At 59.6% G+C, this 17,319-nt stretch overlaps 1 protein-coding gene across 2 annotated transcripts in view; it reads right to left on the bottom strand.

Moving 5' to 3' along the window:
• The window catches only part of TMPRSS6 (transmembrane serine protease 6), a 33,264-nt gene extending 22,393 nt beyond the window's left edge, over window positions 1–10,871 (bottom strand). The window contains exons 1-6 of one of the 2 annotated variants that reach the window (XM_059681633.1): window positions 10,504–10,871; window positions 7,069–7,265; window positions 3,111–3,244; window positions 1,958–2,025; window positions 1,213–1,397; window positions 955–996 (exon numbers count right to left, since the gene is read on the bottom strand). In XM_059681633.1, the coding sequence (XP_059537616.1) occupies window positions 955–996; window positions 1,213–1,397; window positions 1,958–2,025; window positions 3,111–3,244; window positions 7,069–7,264 (625 nt within the window). In that variant the 5' untranslated portion in view covers window position 7,265; window positions 10,504–10,871. The remainder of the gene's footprint in view (window positions 1–954; window positions 997–1,212; window positions 1,398–1,957; window positions 2,026–3,110; window positions 3,245–7,068; window positions 7,266–10,503) is intronic. The other variant, XM_059681634.1, reaches the window with a different exon arrangement.
• Window positions 10,872–17,319: the final 6,448 nt, after the last annotated feature.

Below are 17,319 nucleotides of genomic sequence, written 5' to 3'. Positions count from 1 at the left end.
AGAGAGGTAGAGAGATACAGATGATAGACAATAGATAGAGGATAAATGATAGATCAGCTAAATGAATCTCTGGCCTGTCTCACTCTATCTGTGGAGGGGAACCATGACTTTAACGCTCTGAAAGCTGTACTGTGACCCCATTACCTCCATCCACCAAGGAAGTAAGCATTTGACCAGCCGGATGGGAGGAGAGGAAGGTCAGCGAAGGTATAGCCAGGATTTAGACTCTGCCTCCCTCCGCCCGGCTGGAGGCCTCAGCTCGGGGGGGGGGGGGGGGGGGGGGGGGGGGAAGCTGGGGAGAGTGGGTTGGGGCCCGGGCTCAGGACCGCGGGGCCCAGCGCGCAGATGGGGCGCTGCACCTCCGAGACCTGCGGGTCCCGTGGACCACATGGAGCGCGCCCCTGGCCTGGGCAGCTCGCTGGCCCCACCGCTGCCTTGCCTCCCAGGGCTCAGCAGGAGGACGGTGGAGCCTCTGGGGCGGGGGGAAGCGAGGTGAGAGCAATAGGGCGCCTGGAGGGCGGGGCCCAGGAAGAGCAGCCGGCTGCCAGAGGGAAGGAGGGGGTGGAGGGAGCGTCCCTGAATGCGGCAGAAATGTCTCCAGGAGACCAAGTGTTAAGCCCCGAGTGACTGACATACCTGGAGTTGGCAAGATTATTTCTACCATCAGTGCAAGCAGTGGCTTGTGGGCAAACGGAACTCAGTGATAGAAAAGTGGAGTCACAGTCTCACACCCCACACACATGCACACTTGTGTACAAGACACACACACGTGTGTTCACACATGCTCCTTCTCCTCCTCTTCCCCCACCGGCCCCAGGACCCAGCCCGCCGGGGCATCCCCGGGGTGACCCTCAGCCAGTCCCCCTGCACCTGCCATAGAGCCACGCGGTCCCCTGACACTCGACCACGCCAAGAAAAACAGCAACTCAAAAGTGGAAAAGCGAAGTAGCATACCCAGCGTGGAATTCAGCATAAGTATGTCTTTTACACTGGCTTCTGTTAAAGGGAAACGAACACACAAATAAATGAAGACAAATAATAAGTCAATAAAACGAAAATAAAAATAGAAGAGACCGTCAGAGGCAGCCTGGCCGAGGTTCCCCTGCATGCCGACCCTCCCCGGGCCCCGGCCCAGTCCTGGCTCCCGGGGCCCTCACGGGCAGCCTTCCCGGACCTCATCTGACCGTCCCGCGTCCCCTCCGCAGTACTGACCCAGGATCACCAGGCCCTCGGGGTCCACCTCGTACTCTGCCCTGTAGGGAGCGGGTGCCGAGCCGTTGGCTGTGGATAGCAGCTCCTCCACCAGCAGTGCCCGCACCATGTCGGGGCTCAGCATCGGCTGGCGGTGCTCAGGGATTTGGAGGATGAACCAGAAGAAGCAGGTGAGAGGCCCCTCCCTAAGGCGGGCAGAAGTGAGAGGCGCTGGGGCCGGGGCCTGCGGTCTCCCCTGGCCAGCCCCCTGTTCCCGAGGGGGACCACCAGCCGGGGCTTGTGTGTGCTGAGCGCTCACTACCCCCCAGACACTGCTCTCCACCTTCACAGCGCAGCCCCCTAACCACAGGTGCTCCTCTCATCCCCATTCTGCAGGTGGGGAAACTGAGGCCACGGACCATGTTGAAGGCAGCAGAACCAGACATGAGTGGAAGAGCTGGGCCACCCCCACTGACACCCCCCCCCCACTTCCCCACCGTGGCCTCATCCAGTACTGCCAGGCCCTTGGTGAACATATCGTAGCCACAGTCGAGGCAATCCCTGCCCCCCCTCTGCCCCGGCCTGTGCCCATTTTACAGATGAGGAAACCAAGGCAGTGAAGGAAGGTCACACACAGGAAGCCGAGTTGCCTCTCCACGCCTTGGTTTCCCCATTTAAGAAAGTGAGGGCATGGCATCAGGAGTCAACTCCTCTCCCCTTGAGTTCGAGGTTCTAGTAGGGGCGGGTCGGGGGACCAGGCACTCACCCAAAGGAGTAGATGGAGCTGGAGTTGTAGTAAGCGCCCAGGCGGGTGCTGGTGATGAGGGCCTTGAGCTAAAAGGAGGGGAAAGGATAGCCCCTGGTGAACCTCTGCAGAAGCCCCTCCAACCTTGAGACGCCCTTTCCCCTCCAGGCAGCCTGGCTTGACAGGGAGCCTGCAGGGTACAGTCTTGCCTGCGGTCACATAGGGCCACACCAGGAAACCTCACACCCCTTCCACTCTTCCCTCCCCTGCCCTCAGGCACTGCCCCTCCCCCTTCCCCCAGCTCTGGCCTCCATCAGGCCACCCATGGCCTCTGGCCCCCTCGTGAGATGTCACTCAACTCTGAGAAGCCCACGTGGCCCCTGAGTCCTTTCCTCACCGCCCCCCCTCCCCCCCCCTACCCCCCAGCAGCCACGGAGCCCAGCCGGCTGGTTTTCACACGTTCCACTACAGTGCGGCTGCAGGAACCCCACAGCCACCCTGCGGACAGGCAGTCATCACCCCCTTCACAGAGGAGGAAAGAGAGCCTCGTGGGTCCCCAGAAGCAGGTCGAGTCAAGGACATGAGGCAAGTGATTTATGTGGAAGTGATTCTGGGGGACAGCAGTGGCGGGGGGGGGGGGCAGCCCACAGGGCTGGGAAGGAGCAGGGGAGAGCTGTGGGCCACGGAGGCTCAGTCCACGGGGAGCTCTGGGAGACGGAGGGCATCCTCAGAACTGCCCCCACCAGCGCCAGGGTTGCTGGGCTGCCTGTCCGCCCACTCTGCTTCCCATGGCTGAGCGCTGCTCCTGGGAACAGCCCCTCCGCGCTCTGGCCTGCCTGCTGGGCAGGGTGCGGTCCTGCGGCCGAGCAGAGGTACTGGCAGCGGGAGACCCCCCAGTGCAGGAAGCCAGTGCCCTAGAGGGGGGGTGCAGGTGGGCCCTGACCGCCCTTGCACTGCCCTGACTTTCCCAAGGCCACACTCCTTTAGTGGCGCAGCCAGGATTTAATCCAAGTGCATTTGATGCCAGAGCCCACTGACTCGCCCACCACCCTGTACCGCCCCCCCCCCCCCCATCATGCCGGGAGCAGGCCTCTGCTCCCCAGATGGACTGACCAGGGGGCTTGACATGATCAGGCCCCTCCTTCTCCCTCTGGCCCCCATGTTCCTTCCCTACCATCTCCTGGGCTTTGGCGGTTTCACTGCGGAAGGCGCTGGACTCCCGCTGGGCAAGGTCCTGGGAGAAGTGGCGGTTGAGCACACGGAGGCTGCCTGAGTACACCTGGCTGACGGTCGCCTCTGCTTGGTACCCTGCCCAGGAGAAACCAGAGGTTAACCACATGCAGCGGGGACGGCTCTGCCTCCCCCAGGCCTCCTCCTCCCCCGGAACCCTCAGCTCGGCCTCCACCATCTTGGACCTCCTCATCAAGGCCTCATCCTCATCCTCATCTTTGCCATTGTCATCATCGCCATCCAAAGTTCCTTTAGGGACAAACTGGTCCCAAGGTGCCATAGAAGAGAGAGGCCCACAGGTGGATGGATGGTGTCCCAAAGGCTGATGCAGTGGGACATGATGACATAAAGGCCAGGAAACCCCACGGGCCCAGGTCAAGTTCATGGGTTACAACCTCTCTTCATCCTCCCACTCACCAGGTTGTCTAGGTTGCACCTACTATGTGGGGGACACTAGTGAACAAAGACAGATATGTCTCCCCATGAGGTTAGTTAAGGGCCTTCAAGAAGAGGCACAAGGTGCTATTGAGGGGACATGACCAAGAAACCAGGCCTGGGTCAGAGCGACCCTCCAGTGAGATGGGAGGCCTGGAGTGTAAATGGGGAAGAGGAGAGAGAAGGAAGTAGAGTGTGTGCAAAGGCCCTGGGGCAGAGGGATCATGGGAAGAAGAGGGCTAAGACCTGTTTGGCTGGAACAGTCAGATTGGGGCAGCAAGAGGCTGTGACATCAGCTTGGCAGGATTCTGTCTTTACCAGATGAACAAGGGACCCCACGAAAGGTTTAAAATCAGGGATGACACCATCAGCGTTCCATTTTGCAAAGACTTTTTGGTTGATGCGAAGAGAATAGATCCAATGTCCTGGGTTTATATCTCTATTCATTTATTCATTCACTCAACTAATATTTGTGGAGAACCTACTATGTGCCAAGACTGGCCTGGAGCACCTGGAAATATACCAGTATAAAGAAAATAAACCCTTATCCTAAAGAGCCTGTAGCCCAGCAACAGACTATACAACATGATAGACATGTAAGTGGAAACCAGGGCGGGGGTGGAGGGGCAGCAACACGAGGCCAGAGAAGAAGGTGATGGTGTCAGCCATGTGGATATTAATCTGTAGAAAGAGCCTTCCAGGCGCCTAGGCCAGCATGTGCAAAGGCCCTGAGGCAGGAGCTCATCTGTGTGTTTGAGGAATGGCAGAGTGAGTGAAGGAAACGCAGCAGGAGATGAGGCGGGTGAGGATTTGGTTGTACTGAGTGAGACAGGAGCCGAGGAGGATTTTGAGCAGAGAACTTAGATGATTTGATTTGCTGTTGTGCTGGAGGCTCTAAGGAGGCAAGGGCAGAAGCAGAGACAGCTGCAGGAAGTGGTCCAGGTGAGAGAGGTCCAGGTGAGAGCCATCTGGGTAAGAGGCGACGGAGCCTGGACCAGGCTGCGGGCGGAGAGGGTGAGGTGGGAGGAGCCAGCTATATTCTGGAGTTAGAGATGGCCAGGTATGCTGGCAAGTTGAGAAGGAGCATTGCTGGGGCCCAGCCACCGCCAGGGAGCCAGGAGGCTTTAGAACAGGCAGGGTTGCTTCACCTTGGGGACGGGCAGGAGGGCAGGGCACGTGGCTGCAGCTGGGAGGGCATCTAGGGGGCTTCTCTTCTGACTCCTTCCACTTTGTCATTGAAACAGGTGGCAAAGTGGGTGGAGGTGCAGGAGGTTTGAGAAGAAAGCACAGAACCAGCACCCAGGACAGCAGGAGAGGGAAGGACCAGGGAGACACAGTTAGGCCGCCTCAGGGCCCGGGCCCATCCGCCTTGGGAAGCCAGTCCCCGCCCTCTCCCCTCCTGGGCCACTTTCTGGGCCAGCACGCCACTCACTTTGGGCTAATCCTACTCCCGTGTCACGCTCCATCTCCCCTTCCAGACAGGGCAGGACGCAGCTCTGATTCATCTCCTCACCTCCTGCCCAGTTCTTGGAGCACTGCTGGCCGGGGGCGGGAGGAACAGCTCAAAATTCTCCTCAACTGCCTCCCCTCCCCGCCCCCAATCCCTTTGCGGAGCAGGAATTGGCTTCCCCCAGCTGAAACTAGGGGGCACTCAGCCCCACGGAGCACACTCTCTGGGAGGGGGGTGCTTTACTCCTGGAGCGTAACCAGGAGAAAGGAGACTCATCTGCGAAGGAAGACAACTGACAGGTGAGCTCCCGGCCCTCGCCTGATGCTCTGTGGTTTACCCTGAAGACCAATTATCCCGCAGCCTGCGGGGCCCCCCCCACCCCCCCCCCCGGCAGCCCGTGCTGGCTTCCTGCCCGCGGCGGCATGCACACAGCATCCACTCCCTGCTGGCGCTGCTCGGCTCTGAGCAGAATTGCCCTCCACCCTGAGCCATGGCAGGCAGATTCACGTCGGACCTGGGTTCCTAACGGTGTCTGCCCGAGGCTGGTTCCAGGCTCCCACCACCTCGTCCCCCTTTGGGGCTGGGCCCAGGCTGATCTCCCCACGACTGCTCCAAAGTGGGTCCCTGTTCCTTTCCTTTATTTTCTTGTTAATCCTCACCCGAGGATATTTTTCCATTGATTTTTAGGGAGAGTGGAAGAGAGTGGGAAAGACAGAGAAATGTAGAAGTAAGAGAAACACATCGATTGGTTGCCTCCTGCACCTGCCCTGACCAGGGCCCGGGCCAGGGAGGAGCCTGCAACTGAGGTACGTGCCATTGACCGGAATCGAACCCGGGGTCCTTTAGTCCGCAGGCTGCTGCTCTATCTACTGAGCCAACTGGCTAGGGCGGGTCCTCATTCCTTTCAATGGGTCTGAAATTCCACCATGAGAGTGAGCCAGTAAGAATACGATCTAACTTTTGCAGAGCATTTAATGGGAAGTCTCTGATCATTTGTCCCTGCTATGGCTCCCCACCCCCCAGCTTCCTCTGTCCTGGCACATGCCATGCGTTATGGTGAGGCAGGACCATCTTCAGAGCCTGGCACAGAGCCGGTGTATAGGAGGTGCTCAGACATGAAAGAAAGAATGAATGAAAGAAAGAATGAATGAGTGAATGAATGAAGTCTTCTACAGTATGTATGGAGCATTTTCACAGGCGCCATCATCATTTCCTATAGTGGGAATGATGAGGTACAGTCTTCATCAGTTTTAGAGAAAGACATAGTAGGTGCTCAAGAGTGTTTATTGAATGAATGAATGAATGAATGAATGAGTGAATGAAAAGGCGGACACATGGGCCAACTGCTTCCAGGGGACTGATTAAGGGCTGTGATACCAGAGAGGGAGGCCAAAATTCAGAACCTGGGTGAGGCTCTGAGCCACCTGCTCTATGTTGAAATCCCCTGTGCCCGAGCTGGGGTATGAAGGCCCTCTGTGTGTGCACAGCCCCCCGGATGCCTGAGTCCCGTGTCCCTCCTCCCTTCATCCCATTCGTGACGGGCCCTAGGGACTCAGAGGTGACAGAGCTGGGGTCCCTACCCTAGAGGAGCTCCAGACGGGGCTCAAGTGAGCAGTGGCATTACTTGGTGCCAAGTGCCATGGGCACCTCTTGGCCTTCTCCCACAGAGCCAGCTGGCTCCGAGCCCCAGGGGCAACCCCGGAGGGCTGCAGGCAGGGGAGGCAATGTTCATACTCCTTTGGTTTGTTGGTTTGCAAGAGCTGGGTGCTGGGAGAGCACCCCTTCCCCAGCTGCTGAGAACAGGGGGCACCTGGCCTGAGTCCCAGGACCTAGAACATACTAGTAGGTGCAGCCACACTCCATCCCCCTGGGCAGGAAGGCAGACAGAGAGGAAGTGCTGGCCTCGGGGAGTGCCTAGGTATTGCTGACTTAGAATCCTGGTCTGTCCTGCTGTGCCCCCAACAAACACCCCCAAGTTCTTCCCAGGTGCCTCTCCCAGGCAGGCCCATGCCTTTACCTAGAAAATACCAGAGCAGGAACCCCCCTGAAGCCAGCACGACCAGGGCCAGCCACAGCGGCGCCAGGCGGAGGTAGCCCCGGACTTTTCTCTTGGCGTTCTCGGAGGCCTTGAACATCCCCTCCGGCTCTGCCTCCTCGCCATCTCCTCCGTCGCCCTGCCCACCAGCCGCCTGGGGGGCCTCAGCCACGGGCATCCTGGCAGGGAAACAGACCCGGGTTGAGAATGGCCTGGCATTCGCAAGGGAGCCTCTCTGGCTGCCAACGATGCACAGAGGAAGGCAGCCTGCCCTTCGGAGGAGGAGGATCAGATCACCAGGCAGTCAGCGCCGAAAGGGGCACTGAGCAGCTCACCCAGAGGGCGCGAGGCCGAGCTGGACCGGTCCGGCCCTGGAACCCTCGCCTTTGCACCGCACCAGCCTCTGTGTGGTCAGAGGACAGGTGGAGGTTTCAGTGCCTGAACCCAGTCCCCCAGAGCCTGTACCCACAGATGGAGCCGAGTAACATGGGATACAAACCTGGGGTACAAAAAGCTCACCCGCATACCTTCATGTAGGGGGATGCTTTTCTTTCCTCCTGGTTTTCCATAGCAGGGCTCCCCAAAATACCAACGCAGTCATTCACCGAGCCCTCCCCCAGAAGCCCGTGGGCCAGTGCTGTGCTGGGCCAGCAACCTACCCTTCAGAGTGCTGTCCCTTTTGTCTCCCCACCAGCCCCAAATTCTCCTAGGGGTGGAAGAAGGAGATGAAAACTAATATTCCCTTAGTATCTACAAAAGACATTTCACAGGCATCACCTCATTTAAGCCTCCGGTCATCCAGGGATGTGGGGACCATTGTCCCCAGGCATTCTTCTTCCTCAGGTCCACTCTGTGTGGACACTTTACCTGGATTATGCCGCTTACACGTCCAATCACCTTTCAAGGTTCTGCACCCATTGGACAGATGAGGAAACTGAGACCCGTAGTGTTTTAGCAATAACTCAGTCCGGGGTTTTCCTGGCCCGGCCTCGTTTCTCCAGTGTGGTTTGAATATCTAGCACTGACTACGAACCCCATTTTACAGATGAAAACACTGAAGCCCCCAGAGGCTAAGCCATTCGCCCAAAGTCACACAGTCACACCGTGGGTACGTGGGGGGCGCGTCCAGGTGTCTGACTCCCTGCTCCTGCCACTATTCCTGGTTGCTTCCCACAGATGAGCTGTTAATTAACAAGCCATGACTCAGTGACCGAGCCACCCCATTTTTACCAGCCCATCTGCTTGAGGCCAGGCCCTGTGCTGGCCCCCCGTTCTCCCCCTCTTGTGCCTGACAGCCCAGCAGGAGAGGGGCACCGGCGACAACTGCCAGCTGAGAGGAGGACGCCGCTCCCGGCTTTCCCTATGACACCACGCCTTCCCGATGGTTTCAAGGCCCGGTCCGTCAGAAAAGCCGTGGCTCTACCTTCCAGGTGCCCCCAGAGCCCAACCCTGTCTTGGTACCTCCACAGCTGCCACCATCACCCAGGTCCACATCACCTGTCACCTGGACTCCTGCAATCGCCCGTCGTCTGGCCACCCTCAGTAGCAAACTGCCACACAACGGCCAGCGTGGCCTTTTCCCCACGTGCCCTGCTCACAAGGCCCGCATGGCTCCTGTCGACCTAAAACAAGGCCCAACGCCGTATCGCAGCCCCGGGGCCTAGAGACTTGGCCCTCGCTCATCTTCCTGTTCTCCCTCACCCTCTGCTGCTGCCCCACCCGGCTCCTGGCCAGACCATCAACGTACCAAGCACACACCACTTCAGGGCCTCTGCACGTGCTGTTCCCACCTCCACGAACATACTCTTCGGTTTGCCTCACGGCCTGCTCCTTCACCCCCTTCAGGTCTTTGCTCAACTGTTACCTCTTCTGTGAGGCCTTCCCGACCACCCCCTCTCTCTGCGGCACCTTCCTTTGGACCTAAATTGCATGAGATGCTTCTGTGTCCTTTGTCTCGTCCCTGGCCGTGAGCTGCAGGGAGCAGGGGCTTGGTTCTGCCCGCCGCTGTGTGCCTGCTCCAAGAGCAGAACTCGGCGCTCCGTAATTGTTGAATGAATGAACACTAAGATCTCACTTCCTTCCCACACAGCTCCAAGGTGCTGTGTGTCCCTGGGGCCGGGCCGACTTCTCCCGCCTCCTTTCTCCCCACTTCTTTTTCCTGTTGCACCTCAGTGACACTGGACTTTGCGGTTATCAATGCTAATAATAAATGTGGTAAAAACCTACGGTCGAGGGCTCTCTCCAGCTCTGGGCGGAGAGCAGAGCGCGGATTGGTTCTTGAACACAGAAAGCTTTCCCACACACCCTTCCTTCTGCAGGGCTGCCCACATCCTGGCCTGGCCAGCTCTTACACGGCCCCTCACACCTCAGCTCAGCGCTCACCTCCTCCTGGAAGCTCTCCCAGAGTTCCCAGGAGAGGCAGGTGCCCCTCTGCAGTGTCCTGGGCCACCCCCATCCATGACTAGTTCAGCTTGGGGGGGGGGGGCATTCTCTCTGTCTCACTGACAGTGAGTTCAGGAAGGAGGGACCAGGTATACCCCAATTGCCACAGGGGCCTGAGGCTTCTCCCCGACCTGAGTTCCTGGACCCCACCTTAGACAACCTGCTCCTCTCCCTCCTGCCCTTCTGATCATTGAGGGTCCTCAGTCTGCCCACCGGAGACTGAGCTCACGGGAGCCATCCACACCTCTTCCTGTGTGCCAGCCCCGTACCAAGCAACACCGCAAGCCACAGTCCACCTCAGCCTCCAGCAGCCAGGGATGCTTGCCTTGCTGTTTCTATTTAATGGGTGGGGAAACTGAGGCATAGAGAGGCAAAATTGCTCCCTCCAGGTCACTGAGCCAGGGCAGAGCAGAGCAGGGCAGAGCTGGGATTCTGATCTACGACCTTCCAGGGAGGCCCTTTGGGCCTAGAGTAACTCCCTGCTCTGAGCTGCTGTGACCGCGTGTTCCCAAATGTGGGGGTGTGGGTGAGCGTCCCTTCCACACACACAAACAACTTACACACAGATGTACACAGATGGAAACACACAGACGTACACACACACACTCCTTACTGTGACACAGATTCACAGATGCACACTTCCCGTTCATAAACACTTGTACACACACACACACACACACACACACACTCACACACACACACACACACACACAGACTGCCAGCTCCATTCAAAGCTGAGCCTGGCAGCGTGTCCAGTCCAGCAGAGTAGAGATGGGGTGCTCAACTGGCAAATCAGGCCTCTCCCCTGCCTTGTCCCTGTCCCAGAGTCCAGCAGCCCCACCTAAACCCAGACCTCCCGGCACCAGGAACCGGCAGCTCCTCCACTGCCCCGTGCTGTCCGCACGCCTGGCCTCGCTCTGCCAGGTCCTGCCCCAGCCACAGCCCCAGCCTGTGGACCCCTCTCCGTCCGCTCACCTGGTCACTCCCTGGCCGATGAGGCCCTGCAGACCTGGCCTCAGAGCAGGGCCGACGGCTCAAATTCCAGGAAGCCAGGCCCAGCTCTCAGAGTGGACACTGTCCCCGGGTCACTCATAGAGCTGGTCCCCTGTCCTGGAGGCCCCCGCTTACCTTTGGGATTGGCAAGTGGGCGCCGGGCCTGCACGCAGACCTCACAGCCTCTGTTTGTCCAGGCCAAGGCCTCCCCACCCCCACCTGGCCAGCTAGCGCTGGATCAATGGCCCAGAGCCATGGCCGGGGTGTCTGGCCCTTGTCCTCTGTGGCCTGTGGCCCCAGGCTCCATGGGCCTACCGCTAGGTTCAGGACAGCACTGTGACTGCGCTCAGGTAAACAGTCCGGAGGCAGGAGACAGGCAGTGCCCGCCCCGGCCCGCCCCGCCCCGCCCATGGGCACCCTGGAGGCTGGCGGGCAGGTGCAGGAGACCTGAGCTGTCTCCCGAGGCTTGTTGCCTGGTGACATTCCTGCCTGGTTACAGTCCCTGGTCCCCTAGAGCATGAAGGGGGTGGCAAGGACTGGGGGCTCTGCAGAGGGGCCTGTGTGGTGCGCTCAGGGGCTCCCACGGGTCTCCATACCTGGACAGGTGAGACCAGAAGAGCCAGTGGCCCGAGAGAGAGAAAGGGAGGCGGGGCCCTCGTGCTCCCGGGACAGGAGAGAAGAGTGTGGAGTGCAGGGTGGGGTTCGGTGCCGTTTTCTGCTCAGTGAGAAATTGTTTGAATTTCTGCCTCGTTCTATAGAGCTGTGCTGCCCGTGTGGGTGGCCACTGGCCCCACGTGGCTCTCGAGCACCCGGGCCGGGCCGGGCTGACCTGAGATGGAGACGCACACCAGGCTCGAAGATGTGGTACGAACGCCGAACGCGAAGTACCTCAGACAGGAGCTTTTCGCACTGATTACGTGTTGAAATGGTCTCCTACTGACAATGTTGGGTTAAATAAAATATATCATTAAACTTGGTTTCCCCTGCTGGGTTTCCTATTCTTTACTGTGACGACTAGAACATGGAAACCCCCAGTGTGGCAACAGGCAGAACACTGACATTCACAAGTGTGAGCTGCAGCGCCAGCGAGCAAAGCTGAGGAAGGCGGTGGGTCTGACCCCCGCGCTCCCAGCACAGGACGGGCGCCAGGGTTTTCTGGGTGTGGACGGGCCGATCGGTGTTTGTCCCAAAGGGGAAGTTGCACACCTGAGACCCCGTGTGCCGTGACACGTGGGTCCCAGTGTGTGTGTGTGTGAGGGGGGTAGGGGGGTGCGGGGTGAGGTGAGCATGTGCCCAGTGTGTCTGGCTAGTTGGCATGTGCAAGGAGTTTCAGGTGAGGCTAAGGAAGGCTGCCTGTGCAAGACCTACTGTGTGCTGCCTCACACGTGTCCCAACCCATGTGCATGCTCCTGCGTGTGCTCTGTAAGGAGCCTGCTGTGTGTAAATGTCAGGGGCATTTGGGGTCCCCACGTGTCCCGGGGTGTGTCCGTCAGGGGGGAGAGTCGTGCACAGAGGGGTCTGGGCATAAGCTCTGGAGAGCTGGATGGCCTGAAACGCAGACCTTGCGCAACCAGCGTCCTCTGTACTTGTCACCTACCCAGCCATCGATCCACCAGCCACAGCGCGGGGGAGGGGCTGCACTGGAAAGCATGAGCGAGGGGCCGCCTCCCAAGAGGTCAGAGAGCCCTGGGCAGGGGGCCGCCTGGCGCTGAGAGAGGGCTGCTGTCAGCAGGGCAGCTGGGTGCCTGGGTGCCCTTATCGCCACAGCAGGGGCCACGTTCCCACACAGACAGAGGAGGGCCACACTGTCCTCTGGGAGCCTGCCTTTCACACTAACGCCGGGCCCCCTGGTCTCCAGAAAAGGCCCTGGAGGCTCAGCCGGTGAGGCTGGGAAGCCAGCCGCAGCGTGCCCACCACACGCGGGTGACAGGGTCCAGCCAGCGGTGGGAGAGTGAGAGGAGGTGGTCAGCATCCCAGCCCCTCCACCTGTTGGTGACCGGCAAGACCTCCCCAGGCGGCCATCGCGTCATCTGTGGACGGGGGTGCTGGGGAGTTGAGGCAGACAGATGGAACTGGCTCCACATTACGGGTGCTCGGCCCAATTTACGGAGGCCTCACGAAAGGTCGGCTGCCTTTCTTTAAGGTCTGGGGGGAGTCGGGGTGGGGCGGCAGCCGTGACCCTCACACTCACAGCAGCCTTATGATAACGGCCATCCCAGTCCTGGCTGACGCTGTGAGGACCCCTGGCTATGGGCCAGGTGCTGCGTCCAGCGCCCCAGGGGTTATTTCATTCACTGCCCACAACAGCCCTTTCGTCAATGCCTTGTTTAGCCCCAGTGTGCAGAATCCAAGGCCCTGGAGAAATGTGAACGCACATCGCCTCCTTTCTTAATTACACAAACCTGTCAAGTGCCTGTGCTGGGCCCTGGGGACAGGGGCATGAGGGAGACACGCCTGCCTTCTGCCAGCAGAGTGGGACGTTGTACAAAGCCCTTGGTTTGGAAAGAAAGCGGCTGGCCATCCAGCATCCCCCTTCCCAGGACATTCTGGAGACGAGCTGGCACTCAGAGGGAGGCCGGACCTCAGCCCCGTGCCTCCCATCGGGACGGGGACCGCCTGCCTCCCTGGAGGCACAAAAACATGCTTGTGAGGTGTTGAACTGTGTCCCCCAAATTCGTATGTGGAAGTCCCAACCCCCTCGTCCCTTCGGATGTGACCTTATTTGGAAATGGGGTTACTGCAACCGGGTGGGATGGGCCCCTCACCCAGTGACTGGTGTCCTCATAAAAAAGGAAAATGCGGAGATGGACGTAGACCCAGGGAGAAGGCCACGTGATGAAGGCAGAGGCCAGGGTGATGTATCTACCAGCCAGGGGCCGCCAGAGACGGCCAGCAAACCACCAGGAAGCTGGCAAGAGGCAGGGCACAGCCTCTCCCTCACAGCCCTCAGAAAGAACCATCCTGCCCACACTTTGACCTTGGGCTGCTCTAGACTGTGAGACAATACACTTCTGTTGTCGAAGCCACTCTGTCTGTGGCACTTTCTATGGAGTCCCAGCCAACGAACATAATGCTGAATAAACCCTCAGCAAATGCCATGTCAAGGCCCTGCACACAGGAGGTGCTCCCAGCTGTCCACCAGAGGCTAACGCGCCAGGACAGCCAAGTTTCCATCGCCTTCGGGCAGCGCCAGGTCTAAGCCGTTTCCCCGTCGCCTCTCCCTCCCCAGCCCCAGACTGTGAGCCATGAAGACAAAGTCCCGCCTGTCTTGTCCCTGCTGGATCCCCGCCTAGAACAGTACCTGGCACACGGGACAAGCAAACACTGGCCGAGTGAACAGATGACAGTCACTGTCCGCTCCTTCGGCGAGAGCACGGGGAGGCTTTGAGCTCGGGGCCCACGCTGGACTCTTCGCGGTGATGCCTCGCGTCCGGGCTTGGAGTTACATGTCCCCCTCAGCCGCAGAGGCGACCCAGGTTCTCAGCGGGGAGGGGGCCTGCCCCAGGTCCCCCCGCCCGTTGCAGGTGGAAGGGCCTCAGTTCTGTTCTCTTCGCTGGGAGATGTGTCCGTTTCCTGAGCTGCGGTAACGAATTAACACGATGGGGTGGCTTCAGACAGTGGATCCTCTCAGTTCTCGAGGCCAAAACCAGCGGCTGGGCGTCCATTCTCGGCTCTAGGAAGGAACCCTCCTCGCCTCCGCCTAGCTCTGGTTGCTGCCAGCAATCCTCGGGCTCCCTGGCCTGTAGAAACCTCACTGCGACCTCCGCCTCTGTCTTCCCGCGTATCTGTGTGTCTGTGTGTCTGTGTGTCTGGGCCCAATTCCCCTCTTCTTATAAGGATGCCGATCCGATTGGATTTAGGTCCCACCCTCTCCCTTAACTCGCTTACATCTGCAAAGAACCTATGTCCAAATACGGTCAGAGTCACAGGTTCCGGTTTTGGGGGGCCCTGTTCAATCCAGTAGAGGGAGTGATGGCACCACTCGGGGAGATCAGGGTGGGAGGCCCCGGGAGAGCTGCCCTCCCAGCCAGCCTGTCCTGTGGCTCAGCCAAGCCTCAGCGCAAGGGGGCCATTGTTGGGGGCTAGGGGTGGAGACTCCAGCCCACCCCAGAGAAGGTTCTGCTGACCCAGCCTCCCTCTGAAACCCTCAGGGGGACCACAGGGCTGTGGGGAGGCGGCGGGGCTGGCTCCGTGGGCCCTTGCACCCCAGCGGACATCGTCCAGGCAGGTGGGCTCTGGGAGGACTGAGCTCCTGCATGGTCTCCCAGCTCTGGCGGCTGGAAGTCCAAGGCCAAGGTGTGAGCAGGACCCGGCACTGCCAGTAGCCAGCTGCTGCCGCCCCTCTCGCCCGCCTGTGATGGGATGAGCTGTGCTCTCTCCGAAGGCGCCAGGGAAGGGTCCTCCTCCCCTCCTGGTTGTGGTGTCGCTGTTGCTGGCAATCCTTGGCGTCCATGGGTTGCGGCAGCTTAACTTCAATCCATCTCTGCTGTCACGTGGCGTTGCCCTGTGTCTTTCCCAGTGCCTCTTCCCTTCTTACAAAGACACTGGTCATAGGTCCTATCGGATTATGACCTCATCATATTTACATCCGCAAAGACCCCTATTTCCATATAAGGCCACATTCCTAGGTGGCGGCGCGGGGGGAGTTAGGACTTGACCATGTCTTTGGGGGGACACAATTCACCCCATTACAGGTGGGGCGAGAGGGACAGGAGCAGGCTGGCTATTGACAATGCCTTGGGCTGCTCTTCCAAAGGGCAGGTCACCCCGGGTTCACAAGCCACACCTCCTGGAATCCCCTCCACAGAGAGTCATGGGTGTCCAGATACCCTAGGGCAGTGGTCGGCAAACTGCGGCTCGCGAGCCACATGCAGCTCTTTGGCCCCTTGAGTGTGACTCTTCCACAAAATACCACGTGCAGTCGCGCACGTACAGTGCGATTGAAACTTCGTGGCCCATGCGCAGAAGTTGGTATTTTGTGGAAGAGCCACACTCAAGGGGCCAAAGAGCCGCGTGTGGCTCGCGAGCCGCAGTTTGCCGACCACTGCGAGAGTCACGCCTTAAACTATAAACCCTGAGACTTACCCAGGTGCTTGGGGAAGGCAGACAGTGAGGAGCAAGAGGGTGGGAAGGGAAGGGGGTGGGGGAAGGGCGATAGAACCCCCGCCTGCCATGGTTCCAGGTCAGCCCCGCCCTGACAGCATCACCAAGACAGCGGAGCACATCCCTGAGGCAAGCCAGCGAGCCGGCTGCCTCCACACCTCACCCTGGGCTGCCCCTGGTCTCAGCCCCGTCTCTGCCCGTCTCACCTCTTTCAAGTACTTTACATACACTCGCGTCTTTAATCCTCACCACCATCCTGGGACTTCCCCTCTCACAGCTGAGAAAACTGAGGCACAGGGAGGTTTAGGCACATGCCCAAGGTCACAGGTGGGGGTCAGCAGAACCAGGATGGCATCCAGGTCCAGAGCCAGCGCACCAGCCGCCCCACGGGGACCACGGGGCCTCCGGCCCAGGCAGAGGGCGTTGTGCCCACCACTGGCTCCCTAGCACCCAGCCCCGTGACCCGCACCGAACAGTCCCGCGGTAAATGCATGTTGGGTGAACGCAGGAGCCATCCTCAAGCAACTATATCCCAAACCCGCTGAGCTGTGCGGGGCCCTCTGGCTATGGAGTCCCATACAGCCACCCACGCTCCTCCCAAAGCGAGGCGCCTTCCCCAGAGCCTCCCCAGCCGGGCATTCCCTTAAAGGCTCAGGTCAACTTTCCTCCAAGAGGCAGGGTGTGACTCAGTTTCCTGACTGCGTCCACCGGGGTCGGTCCCTCCCCCACGGAGCTGGGGCCTCTGCAGACAGGGAAGTCGTCCGACTCCGTGAGGCACCTGCACAGAGGAATGGAAGGCCAGGTCCCGCCAGCTCCCCCTCCCCTCTGCATCCTGGCTTCCTGGAATTGCACACGGGGTACCCCCCTGCCTCTCCCCCCACTCAGCACTTCCTGCCCTGCTTTCCCACAGCCCCGAGCACCACCCCCTCCCCGGCGCTGTGATGGAGCGTGCGTGTGTCATACCTGTGGTGATGGAAAATGACTCTGAGCAGCCAGCAAGGGGATGTCCCAGGCTGTCTCAGGGCCAGGCTGCGGCTACTGGTGCTGAGCTCAAGTGCAATCAACAACCCGTCCCTCGTCCCCAGTGGCAGTGGCCATGGATAGTAGGATGTAGGGTGAGAGCTCAGGGTTCCAGTCCTCCCCTCCGGCCCCTAGTCTCGCTGTGTGGCCTGGGACACGGCGCCATCCCCTCGGGCAGCCCATCTCCATCGGGGACGCAGGACTCAGAATCTCCGTCATTATTGTCTTGCGAGGGCGCCGAGAGGTTTTGTGAACTTGCCGCGTGAGTGCTGAAGATGCCCGGGTTCAAATCCTTGCGCTACTGTGTTCTAGCAGTGTGCCTTGCACGAGCCATCAACCGCTCTGTGCCCTAGCCTTCTCATGTATGTAATGGAGTAAGGATGGTTTCTCTCTCCTCCTCTCTGACATCATTGTCAGTGATTAGAAACCATGCTTGGACCAGAGCCTGGTGCTCAGTGAGTGCTCAATAAATACAGCTCCTGAGGCCTGAGCACGTGCCACTGGGACGCTCACAGGTCCTTGTCCGCACAGCTGTGCCTCCCCCATTGCTCGGTGATAAGATTCAAATTGCCACACTGGCTGCTAATCTGCAAGTACAACCCCCCCCCCTTCCAAGGACCACCCTCAACCAACTATTTCCAAAACCAGCTGAACTCTGGCCAGCCCCTCTGACTA

The sequence above is a fragment of the Myotis daubentonii genome, chromosome 2 (genome assembly GCF_963259705.1).
Source record: "Myotis daubentonii chromosome 2, mMyoDau2.1, whole genome shotgun sequence".
Lineage (NCBI taxonomy): Eukaryota > Metazoa > Chordata > Mammalia > Chiroptera > Vespertilionidae > Myotis > Myotis daubentonii.
This window is presented reverse-complemented; position numbering and strand designations above follow the sequence as displayed.